Source organism: Nanorana parkeri, unplaced genomic scaffold (genome assembly GCF_000935625.1).
Source record: "Nanorana parkeri isolate BGI_ZX_2015 unplaced genomic scaffold, ASM93562v1 scaffold1157, whole genome shotgun sequence".
In the NCBI taxonomy this organism is placed as follows: Eukaryota; Metazoa; Chordata; class Amphibia; order Anura; family Dicroglossidae; genus Nanorana; species Nanorana parkeri.
The window spans coordinates 158,103-170,873 of NW_017307425.1; the positions used below are offsets into that span (position 1 = coordinate 158,103).

The 12,771-nt window shown below is 50.6% G+C and overlaps 1 protein-coding gene across 1 annotated transcript in view; it reads right to left on the bottom strand.

The window, feature by feature from the left end:
• BTBD17 (BTB domain containing 17) overlaps nt 1-11,191 on the bottom strand; it is a 12,632-nt gene extending 1,441 nt beyond the window's left edge. Inside the window, exons 1-2 of the mRNA XM_018568231.1 lie at nt 10,949-11,191; nt 1,908-2,184 (exon numbers count right to left, since the gene is read on the bottom strand). Coding sequence (XP_018423733.1) covers nt 1,908-2,184; nt 10,949-11,033 — 362 coding nt within the window. The 5' untranslated portion in view covers nt 11,034-11,191. The remainder of the gene's footprint in view (nt 1-1,907; nt 2,185-10,948) is intronic.
• Between the last annotated feature and the right edge of the window lie 1,580 nt (nt 11,192-12,771).

Below are 12,771 nucleotides of genomic sequence, written 5' to 3' on the forward strand. Positions count from 1 at the left end.
CAGTATACCGCAAGCTACAGCTCGCGGTATACTGAGACGCCGCACCTGGAGCGGATCCCGACTTAGATGACGGGATCCGCCCAGCTGCGTGAGTGACAGCTGGCTCTGCCTACCTAGAGGCAGAGCCAGCTGTACCCGCCCCCTCCCCCGTCCGTTCCGCCAGTCAGCGCTGGCAGATCGGAGCGGGGAGAGGGGAATCCAGCCCCTCCCCCTGAGAGCCGTGACAGGATCGAGAGGTGAGGGAACCCAGTATGTTTTCCCTCACCTCCCGATCTACTGAGCCGACCTGTGACAGTGTCATTGTCACAGGTCGGCTTAGAACTATGACGTGAGTGGAAATCACTCCCCCTCCCCCCCTCATAGTTCTCCTTTAACCATCACGTTCTCAAATAATTCATCCCCACACAGCTACCTCCTCAAGTATCACTGGCCCCTCCCTTTTAGATTGTAAGCCCTCCTTACCATCTTGTCTTGAATTGTATTGTGATTGTAATGTCTTCCTGATATTGTAAAGCGCTGCGCAAACTGTTGGTGCTATATAAATACTATGTAATAATAATAATTTGCATAATAACAGGGATTCTTGGTTGGCATATATTGCAATACAGTATATGTTCGAGGTGGCCAACCGTGTCAAGGTTATCCCTCTCTGTCCATGCCCTCAGAGACAGTAGCCTGCCAAGGGCACCAAAGAGCCACATTCAGCCTCCAAAAATTAGGAGCCACGCATGGCCACACCTCTTCTGCTGCAACATGGATCCCAGCAACTCCCAAAAATCAGGATAATCACCATCTATTCTCAGTGCCTGGTTCAGGAGATCAATGAATTGGTATATTAACGACCCTCAAAGATTCAAAAGCAGTGACAAAAACGGTAGCAGAGGTCTACAACTGCTCTGCCCTTATAAAGTACAGATACAGTCACAATAGAATTTGCCTTTAATAATCTATAATAGACATGTAAGCTGAGGAAAAATTCAATTTGGATATTTTGTTATTTCGGTATTCGGATCCAAAATTCAATTTGGTTCGGGATTCAGAGGAAATCCGAATTCTCGTTCGTTTCGGATGAGTTTACGAATATTCATTGCGATTGTGCATACCACAGATAAACCATATACAGATATTAATACTAAAGCTGAGGCTCCCAGACCCGAATGGCATTCAGGATCCGAATCTCCGAATTGCATTCGGGAGCTCTTGAATGCCATTCGGGTCTGGGAGCCTCAGCTTTAGTCATATATGGATATACTGTATATGGCTCCCATGTTGCCGTAAAGAGAATTTGTGTTCTGAGCTATTCGGATGCATTAAACCAAAAGACACATCTGATTGGCCAGAAAAGTCACATGTCCGATTCAGTTTTGTTTTTGAACGAAATTCGGACGGGATCCGAATTGTGCCCATTGTGAGGGGGATTCGGGATCCGAATTGTGCCCATTGTGAGGGGGATTCAGGATCCGAATTGTGCTCATTGTGAGGGTGATTCAGGATCTGAATTGTGCCCATTGTGAGGAGGATTCGGGATCTGAATTGTGCCCATTGTGAGGGGAATTCGGGATCCGAATTGTGCCCATTGTGAGGGGGATTCAGGATCCGAATTGTGCTCATTGTGAGGGTGATTCAGGATCTGAATTGTGCCCATTGTGAGGAGGATTCGGGATCTGAATTGTGCCCATTGTGAGGGGAATTTGGGATCCGAATTGTGCCCATTGTGAGGGGAATTTGGGATCCGAATTGTGCCCGTAATTCGGACGGGATCCAAAATTCAGAAACGGAAATACGGATTCGGACATATTCAGATGCATTGGGATTCGGAAATTCGGATGTGTCCGAATTTCGATACAATTTGTACGAATTGTGATTCGGAACTAAACGAATGGCACATGACTAATCTATAAATTCACCTTACGAACTTCTCAAACAGCACGGCGCAGTCAGCAGGCTCATGCAGAGTTACCACGCTCTGGTTAGCAAAGAGTCCCTCAAAGATGTCACTCTGCAGGGTGAGGAGCAGCTGGTGGGCTTGGATGACCTTCACCTCGTCGGAGCCGGTGGTGCGGATGCGGAGGGTGGCGTCAGTGGAGTTTCCGTACTGCAACAGTTCCTGCAGGCGTTGGATGAGCATGGAGGAGTGATTGAGGAGGGTGGCTGAGGTGTCACTGCCCCCATCGGACCTGTGAGCTGCGGAAGAAAGAACAGACAAGTTTGTTGGCCGTCTGAATATCTTTATTGAAAGAAGACCATTGCTCAGAACTTTATCTTCTGCTTGGGTGGGTGGTAGCACGAGCCCCAACTTTAACATAACCACTAACCCTACCTAAACCAACTCAACTGACTACCCAATCCATAGCACTATCCTTTAATCAGTCATGCAGGGCAAAGCAACAGGTACTCTTTAATGGTGGACTTTTATCTTCCTTCATTTCCCCGCAGCCACCAGGAAAGAAGAAACATGTCCGGTACTTCCAGGAATGGGGAACCATGTCACTCGCTCCCTTTCTTCCTATCTTATATCATTGGTGCTTGGCGATTGGCTGCTCACACACTGTGAGGTCACCTGGTCAGACCGGTGTAAGCCCAAAGCAGAACAACTTGGAGCTTGCACAGGGTTTCCTCCCCTCTTGTCTGGAGGCCACACAAAGCAGCAGGAGATGTAAAGGCAAAGCGAGTAGATGCATGGGATGGCATCAAACCGAACATGCTGCTTTGCCCTGCATGGTACTTTAAGGATTAAGGGCCTTTTCATGCCCCTGCTTTGCGTTATCATGCACGTAAAATGCATGTCAGTGGTTGTTCACGTGTGTCGTGTGAGCCCGTGCATTTCTAACGGACCCTCAATGTGCAGCCGCGCATCAAAATAATGCACATGACCCATTTTTTTTATACATTGCAGTACAGCACCAGCATCCGCAGGGGTATGCATTGCAGTGAGTGAGGGTCATTTTCTGATGAGGGCCCATGAGAAGTGAATGACCGCACCCCCTTACAATACATGTGAGCCACACGCAATGAAGCGGAGGTATGAACAGCATGTATGAGTGTTAGGGATTGGTTCAACGGCTACTAGGTAGTGTTCGGGGTTCAGGTAAAGAAGGTGTAAACTCAATCACTCAAATCTCATAGAAGCTTTAATATGGATTGGAAGGAGAGGTCAGGTATAAGACTGAAGGGAAGGACAGAGGTCAGATAGAAGACTGAAGGGAAGGATGGAGGTCAGATAGAAGACTGAAGGGAAGGATGGAGGTCAGATAGAAGACTGAAGGGAAGGATGGAGGTCAGATAGAAGACTGAAGGGAAGGATGGAGGTCAGATAGAAGACTGAAGGGAAGGATGGAGGTCAGATAGAAGACTGAAGGGAAGGATGGAGGTCAGATAGAAGACTGAAGGGAAGGATGGAGGTCAGATAGAAGACTGAAGGGAAGGATGGAGGTCAGATAGAAGACTGAAGGGAAGGATGGAGGTCAGATAGAAGACTGAAGGGAAGGATGGAGGTCAGATAGAAGACTGAAGGGAAGGATGGAGGTCAGATAGAAGACTGAAGGGAAGGATGGAGGTCAGATAGAAGACTGAAGGGAAGGATGGAGGTCAGATAGAAGACTGAAGGGAAGGATGGAGGTCAGATAGAAGACTGAAGGGAAGGATGGAGGTCAGATAGAAGACTGAAGGGAAGGATGGAGGTCAGATAGAAGACTGAAGGGAAGGATGGAGGTCAGATAGAAGACTGAAGGGAAGGATGGAGGTCAGATAGAAGACTGAAGGGAAGGATGGAGGTCAGATAGAAGACTGAAGGGAAGGACGGAGGTCAGATATAAGACTGAAGGGAAGGCCGGAGTTCAGCTTCAGGGCTATAGATACACTGTCATTGGTTTTTTTTGGGTGGATTCCCCCTTTAAGGAGATGCACGGCCTCTCCTCAGCACATGTTCCCAAGGCGCAGGCTCTTTAGTGTTATTTTGATGTGTGAACAATACGCCGGCCACACAAATCTCTTTCAGAACCTCATTTGCGTCTTGTCAGTGACAGCATAAAAGAGGCTTGGCAGCCCAGAAACGGATTGCATTCAGTGGCGGCCTCTCAGCGGAGATGGAGTCGGGGTCCCCCCCCATTCCACTCGCTCACAGTTTGCCTTTAGAAGTCAACTGGAAAACCTCACAAAGGCCTATTGAGGATCTCTTCCCGGGGAGGCCGCACAGAGACACATTGGAACTGTTTCCAGATCCTTTCAGAACTCTTTGAGACTGTTGGGGATACAACACAATGAGCTAATTGGCTTATCTCATCCCGGGGACATCCAGACAGAAAAAGAAAAGTAATTCCAAAACAATAAAACCGAAATGATAAAAGAAGCGCTCTATGTGTGTTACAATTTGATCTCCTTCATTTGGTTTGCTACAGTGTATTATGAGCTGCCAGTTTTTCCAATCAAATACATCTCTATATTTGTATTCATCCTTTGTTACATCTCAGTGCTGCTGATCTCCTGCGGCTTCTTTGCGGCCACTTCCTATGTACATGCACTCCCGTGATGGCTGCATGGAATTTCTCAGGGCAGATCTCCAGATGGTAACAACAGGGGACCATTGTTGTGTAATGTGTGCTGAAATGGCCACTTGTAGACTCCATTGGAAGCCTGTGTGGTAGGGTGACAACGCAAGAGGCCAACTGGACAGCAACGAAAGAGTGTTGTCACCCTATGTCAGGAAGTGCCTGAACGAGGGCCATCATGCAGAGCCCACTATAGATCTTGCACAGCCCGTCTGAGAGGCTCAGGTGGGCAGTGCAGGTTCTATGGTTGGCTGTGCAGGTTCTATGGTGGGTTCTGCAATGTTGCAGGTGGGCTGTGCACGGTCTATAGTGGGCTGTGTGAGGTCTTTGGTGGGCTGTGTGAGGTCTTTGGTGGGCTCTGCGGAGTCTATGGTGGGCTCTGCGGCGTCTATGGTGGGCTCTGTGGAGTCTATGGTGGGCTCTGCAGGGTCTCTGGTGGGATGAGCAGGATCAATGGTGGGCTATGTGGGGTCTGTGGTGGACTCTGTGGGGTCTTTGGTGGACTCTGTGGGGTCTTTGGTGGGCTCTGCGGAGTCTATGGTGGGCTCTGCAGGGTCTCTGGTGGGATGAGCGGGGTCTGTGGTGGGCTCTGTGGGGTCAGTGGTGGACTCTGTGGGGTCTGTGGTGGACTCTGTGGGGTCTGTGGTGGACTCTGTGGGGTCTGTGGTGGACTCTGTGGGGTCTGTGGTGGACTCTGTGGGGTCTGTGGTGGACTCTGTGGGGTCTGTGGTGGACTCTGTGGGGTCTGTGGTGGACTCTGTGGGGTCTGTGGTGGACTCTGTGGGGTCTGTGGTGGACTCTGTGGGGTCTGTGGTGGACTCTGTGGGGTCTGTGGTGGACTCTGTGGGGTCTGTGGTGGACTCTGTGGGGTCTGTGGTGGACTCTGTGGGGTCTGTGGTGGACTCTGTGGGGTCTGTGGTGGACTCTGTGGGGTCTGTGGTGGACTCTGTGGGGTCTGTGGTGGACTCTGTGGGGTCTGTGGTGGACTCTGTGGGGTCTGTGGTGGACTCTGTGGGGTCTGTGGTGGACTCTGTGGGGTCTGTGGTGGACTCTGTGGGGTCTGTGGTGGACTCTGTGGGGTCTGTGGTGGACTCTGTGGGGTCTGTGGTGGACTCTGTGGGGTCTGTGGTGGACTCTGTGGGGTCTGTGGTGGACTCTGTGGGGTCTGTGGTGGACTCTGTGGGGTCTGTGGTGGACTCTGTGGGGTCTGTGGTGGACTCTGTGGGGTCTGTGGTGGACTCTGTGGGGTCTGTGGTGGACTCTGTGGGGTCTGTGGTGGACTCTGTGGGGTCTGTGGTGGACTCTGTGGGGTCTGTGGTGGACTCTGTGGGGTCTGTGGTGGACTCTGTGGGGTCTGTGGTGGACTCTGTGGGGTCTGTGGTGGACTCTGTGGGGTCTGTGGTGGACTCTGTGGGGTCTGTGGTGGACTCTGTGGGGTCTGTGGTGGACTCTGTGGGGTCTGTGGTGGACTCTGTGGGGTCTGTGGTGGACTCTGTGGGGTCTGTGGTGGACTCTGTGGGGTCTGTGGTGGACTCTGTGGGGTCTGTGGTGGACTCTGTGGGGTCTGTGGTGGACTCTGTGGGGTCTGTGGTGGACTCTGTGGGGTCTGTGGTGGACTCTGTGGGGTCTGTGGTGGACTCTGTGGGGTCTGTGGTGGACTCTGTGGGGTCTGTGGTGGACTCTGTGGGGTCTGTGGTGGACTCTGTGGGGTCTGTGGTGGACTCTGTGGGGTCTGTGGTGGACTCTGTGGGGTCTGTGGTGGACTCTGTGGGGTCTGTGGTGGACTCTGTGGGGTCTGTGGTGGACTCTGTGGGGTCTGTGGTGGACTCTGTGGGGTCTGTGGTGGACTCTGTGGGGTCTGTGGTGGACTCTGTGGGGTCTGTGGTGGACTCTGTGGGGTCTGTGGTGGACTCTGTGGGGTCTGTGGTGGACTCTGTGGGGTCTGTGGTGGACTCTGTGGGGTCTGTGGTGGACTCTGTGGGGTCTGTGGTGGACTCTGTGGGGTCTGTGGTGGACTCTGTGGGGTCTGTGGTGGACTCTGTGGGGTCTGTGGTGGACTCTGTGGGGTCTGTGGTGGACTCTGTGGGGTCTGTGGTGGACTCTGTGGGGTCTGTGGTGGACTCTGTGGGGTCTGTGGTGGACTCTGTGGGGTCTGTGGTGGACTCTGTGGGGTCTGTGGTGGACTCTGTGGGGTCTGTGGTGGACTCTGTGGGGTCTGTGGTGGACTCTGTGGGGTCTGTGGTGGACTCTGTGGGGTCTGTGGTGGACTCTGTGGGGTCTGTGGTGGACTCTGTGGGGTCTGTGGTGGACTCTGTGGGGTCTGTGGTGGACTCTGTGGGGTCTGTGGTGGACTCTGTGGGGTCTGTGGTGGACTCTGTGGGGTCTGTGGTGGACTCTGTGGGGTCTGTGGTGGACTCTGTGGGGTCTGTGGTGGACTCTGTGGGGTCTGTGGTGGACTCTGTGGGGTCTGTGGTGGACTCTGTGGGGTCTGTGGTGGACTCTGTGGGGTCTGTGGTGGACTCTGTGGGGTCTGTGGTGGACTCTGTGGGGTCTGTGGTGGACTCTGTGGGGTCTGTGGTGGACTCTGTGGGGTCTGTGGTGGACTCTGTGGGGTCTGTGGTGGACTCTGTGGGGTCTGTGGTGGACTCTGTGGGGTCTGTGGTGGACTCTGTGGGGTCTGTGGTGGACTCTGTGGGGTCTGTGGTGGACTCTGTGGGGTCTGTGGTGGACTCTGTGGGGTCTGTGGTGGACTCTGTGGGGTCTGTGGTGGACTCTGTGGGGTCTGTGGTGGACTCTGTGGGGTCTGTGGTGGACTCTGTGGGGTCTGTGGTGGACTCTGTGGGGTCTGTGGTGGACTCTGTGGGGTCTGTGGTGGACTCTGTGGGGTCTGTGGTGGACTCTGTGGGGTCTGTGGTGGACTCTGTGGGGTCTGTGGTGGACTCTGTGGGGTCTGTGGTGGACTCTGTGGGGTCTGTGGTGGACTCTGTGGGGTCTGTGGTGGACTCTGTGGGGTCTGTGGTGGACTCTGTGGGGTCTGTGGTGGACTCTGTGGGGTCTGTGGTGGACTCTGTGGGGTCTGTGGTGGACTCTGTGGGGTCTGTGGTGGACTCTGTGGGGTCTGTGGTGGACTCTGTGGGGTCTTTGGTGGGCTCTGCGGAGTCTATGGTGGGCTCTGCAGGGTCTCTGGTGGGATGAGCGGGGTCTGTGGTGGGCTCTGTGGGGTCAGTGGTGGACTCTGTGGGGTCTTTGGTGGACTCTGTGGGGTCTTTGGTGGACTCTGCGGGGTCTTTGGTGGACTCTGCGGGGTCTCTGATGGGATGAGCAGGATCTATGGTGAGCTCTGCAGGGCCTCCTCCTGTCCTCATTGCCTTAGCATGGTGGAATTCACAAAGAGGAATGGGGACAATGTAACTGATAACAATGCGGCAGAGTGTACAGGATGTTATAAGCGAACCAGATATCAGGCAGGACCAACAGGATTTAATCTGCACTTATCAAACAGATACAAAATTAAACACTTTCAATTAGATATTTAACGAGCAAATGAAGGGAGTTCATTGTTAGGGTGCCCACACACCTTACGATAATCGTACGATAATGGCGGGAAATCCCGTGATCGTACGATTATCGTAAGGTGTGCGGAAGCCATGCGACCTCTACTACTGTAAGGTCGCACGACTTTAAACTTACGAACATGTTCGAAAACCCGCCGAGCATCGTACGGTGTTCGGCGGGTGTGTAGCATGGTCACACACTGCATGTTCGGCATTGCGGTCATCGGAAGCCCGCCCCTCAGGGGGGCGCGGCTTGCGATCATCGCAAGTACGATCTGCCTGTCCAAGATGGGCAGATCGTACGTTTTTTTAAGTACCTTAAAACCATTGCAAGACAAAAGTCTTGCGATGGTTGTAAGGTGTGTGCCCAGCATTAGGAATCGGTTTATCTCAGTTTTCATTAGGTGGGGATGCTAATTGCACGCCGTGATCTATAAAACATCTCTAGAGGGAACAATCTGTACACATGTCACTGGACGTGTATTATAAAGTAATTTCCTGGTGGTATGCAAGAGATAGCAAAGGACGATTGAAGTGTGAACTCTTTTTTTAACATTTACACTTTTTATAATTTTAAAATTGAGGACTCGATACATTGTATTCCCTGAAGTATAAACATTGAGGACTCGAAACATTGTATTCCCTGAAGTATAAACATTGAGGACTCGATACATTGTATTCCCTGAAGTATAAACATTGAGGACTCGATACATTGTATTCCCTGAAGTATAAACATTGAGGACTCGAAACATTGTATTCCCTGAAGTATAAACATTGAGGACTCGAAACATTGTATTCCCTGAAGTATAAACATTGAGGACTCGATACATTGTATTCCCTGAAGTATAAGCATTGAGGACTCGATACATTGTATTTCCTGAAGTATAAACATTGAGGACTCGATACATTGTATTCCCTGAAGTATAAGCATTGAGGACTCGATACATTGTATTCCCTGAAGTATAAACATTGAAGAGTTGATACTGTGGAGCAAGACAACCGGAGATGAGGATCCACAATGTGGGGTGCCCTCTGTCAGTGTAGAACTATCATTAGAAATTGATCTTGCTTGTTTTCAATGTTTATATTTCAGGGAATACAATGAAGGGAATTTATCAGAACTGGACTAGACAAAAACTGGAGCAGCTGTGCACGGCAACCAATCACCTTCAGTTTCAGTTAAATTCAGTGAAGATTTGAAAATGAAAAAGAGAAGGGGATTGGTTGCTGTGCACAGCTGCTCTGCTTTTGATAAATCCCCCCCCCCCCCCCTATTGTATTCCCTGAAATATAAACATTGAAAACAAGCAAGATCAATTTCTAATGATAGTTCTACACTGACAGAGGGCACCCCCCCATTGTGGATCCTCATCTCCGGTTCTCTTGCTCCTTCGGGCTGGACACACACGGTTACAGCGATCGTGATTGACTGGTAGGGATCGCCACACATACAGTCTGATATAGCGGCAATGGATTGCAGAGATTTGAAGCGTTGTGCGGTTGTTAGCGGCAAGTCGCTGCTACATGTTGCGCTCCATTGTTCCCCAACGGTTAAAGGAGAACTATGGGGTTCTATCTTTTTTTTATGAATGCATCCCTTAGGCTAAGAGAGAGAGAGGGGGGTGGGGGGAGGAGCTGGCACACGGGGACGTGCAGGTAAGGAGAGAGCTGCAGCGCATGTCCATATACAGGTGAAACTCGAATAATTAGAATATCGTGCAAAAGTAATTGCAGTAATTGCTGTAAAAGGGGCCCAAACCAAGTACTGAGTACATATGCATGCTTGTACTTTTCAGAGGTCCGATATTGTTCTATGTACAATCCGTGTTTTATTGATTGCATGTAATATTCTACTTTTTTGAGGTTGTGGATTTGGGGTTCTTGGGGTCTTCATGAGCTGTAAGCCATAATCATCACAATGATGACAAATCACGGCTTGAACTATCTTGCTTTGCATGTAATGAGTCTCTCTCATATATTAGTTTCACCTTTTAAGTTGCATTAGTGAAATAAATGAACTTTGCACGATATTCTAATTATTCCAGTTTCACCTGTAGATTCTCTCAAGAATCACTGTCAGTCATCAGTGGGGAGGATCCCGTCAGATACGTCGGGATGTCTTCTCATTGCGGCGCTTAGCCCCGCCCACCACCTAAAATAAGGTTTTGCAGCCTTACTGTGCATTTTGGCTAATTACAGTAAATTACATTATTTACTTATTTAGCCTAAGGAATGCATTCATAAAAAAAAGAGAGAACCCCACAGTTCTCCTTTAATAGCAGATGATTTTTAACAGCACGATGGCACCGCCAAATATCGCCCGTGTGCACCCAACCACACCTACTGCCCGCACATCAGTGATTCAATTTTGCTACTTTATATTCTGATCAATACTATACAATAGTTCTTATTTTGGGTTTTATTGAAATGTGGGGAAAACATCTGATTTTAAAAAGAGTGATAGGCAGCCTGCGGATTATAAATGGTAGAACTGAAACGCTCAGCATGCAGCTCCTCAACACTTTCAGGGCTATTCAGAAAAGCAACGAGCATGTGGACCAATCAGAAGCTACCTTTGTCTATTCTGACAGCTCTTAACTGACTGGTTGCTGCAGCCTAAAGGGTTTCTTTAGATCAGGGGTAGGCGCCCTCGGCGCTCCAGCTGTTGTGGAACTACAAGTCCCATGAGGCATTGCAAGACTGACAGCCACGGGCATGTCTCCCAGAGGCAAAGGGCATGATGGGATTTGTAGTTTCACCGCAGCTGGAGCGCCGAGGTTGCCTAGCCCCGCTTTAGATCATTGCACCGTTGCAGTAAAAATGCACCCGCCTGCCCCATGAACGTACCTGCTTGCGCAGCGATGATCACAATGGTCAGTAAAGCCAGGTACTGCCTTCCCCAGCCAGGACGAGGTCGGTGACTCCTCTCCATCTTGCGGCGTGCACACTGCACATTTTCTGCCGGGGACGCAGGCTCCCCCCATTCTTATACGGGCGCCTGGTCCTCCCGGGCTGTCACTGCTCGCTCATTGGTGCATCTGGAAAAGGGCCGTTGCCATTGGAGACGGTGTTTATCCCCCCGGGGACGCCACAAAGGTGGCATTGTCACCGCTGTTGGGACACAAGAAGCAAGTGAATGGAGGGGAAGCATTCACACCCACTGAGCGGATTAAGACTCATCTGCATTAAAGGGGAACACACGTCGTCAGTACTCAGCACTGGGGGATGTTTGTGAAATTGGTGCAAACACAAAATCTTGGCAAATGCTTCGATTTAACTATTTTCTTGCTCCCTGTAGGGCGCGGATTTGGCGTTTTTGTAAAGCTCTGCGTAAATTGACAGCGCTATATAAAAATACCTATAATATATATATATATATTGTTTTTATTAAAGGAGAAGGCACATTAAAATATGAGGGTCTGCGCGTTCACTGAACGGCAATCCTGTGTCTAAGCCCAGAAACGAGAATGTCACATAGTGTCGCTTACCCGTCCTCAGATGAGGCGGCTGCATTCTTTTTCTTTTTTATGATCGCCTGGTGATCCTGCCAGTGACACACTTCCTGTCCTATGGTGACAACACTCACTCACTGTACTGTATCCATGAAGGCAGGGGCGTCCCGAGACCGGGTGACACCCCACAGTGTCGTCATCACGCGTGCGGTCACCTAGCGCGCGCAGGATGACGTCATCGTGATTGCGCGGTCATCTGATGGACACCTCCTGGCAGCCATCTTGGCGATGGACGCCGGCAGAGAGAGGAGGGGCCTTCACCCGGCAGGATGCCTCAGCATAGAGGGGGTTCTGTGGTCCTCAGAGATAGCTGGAAACAATGTAATTGATAAGGGGGTGAGCACAGGAAGTTACCAGGTGACAAGATTTATAAAAGGAAGTTATAAGCTAACTGGATTTTTGGCAGGACTGATGGTTACTCTCTGGATCTATGGAGGAGCAGTGTTGTCACCCTAGATTGCTTGCTCCTGATTTGAGCTCTTGAGCACCACCCACTCTGATCACCTCCATCAGGCTAGGTTCACTCCTCAGCGGCATCCGGGATGCGCGTTGATTTCAATGTGGTGACATCTGCGCAGCAATCACTAAAAAAGGGCACAAGTACCTTTTTTTGCGACACGCGATGCGCGGCTTTTTTTTGCGGGAAACCGCGCGATCCACCCGGCATGACTGGGGTGCTATTAATAAAAAAAATTGCACCCACAGCGCGATCGGCTGCGGCGGGCGACTCCGTGACCGCCCGGCACTCCACGCGGTTTTGGGCACGATTGCCGCGCGGTCTGGAGTCGCCCAGGTGTGAGCCTGGCCCAACATTGTTCTGTAGTCAAAAGAGGTGAACTGGGCAGAGCTGATGACAGCGGTGAATGGCAACACAGGCAGGGAGCACAGGAAGGTATTGGCTCGCTGGATTTCTGGCAGGATCAATGGATATTTTTTGCACTTATCAGACAGATATAACAAAACACATTCAATGAGATATTTAACAGACCAAATGGGAGGAAATAAGAGAAGTTCATTTTTAGAGTTTACAGAACATTAAACTGAGGGACAGTTTTAGGTCCACCAAGGAGCAGCGCAATATGACCTCAGCAAAGCAAACTCCGCCTCCACAGAATACTCTGTTACAATGGAGGAGCCTTTCGGTGGGTTAATTGAGGC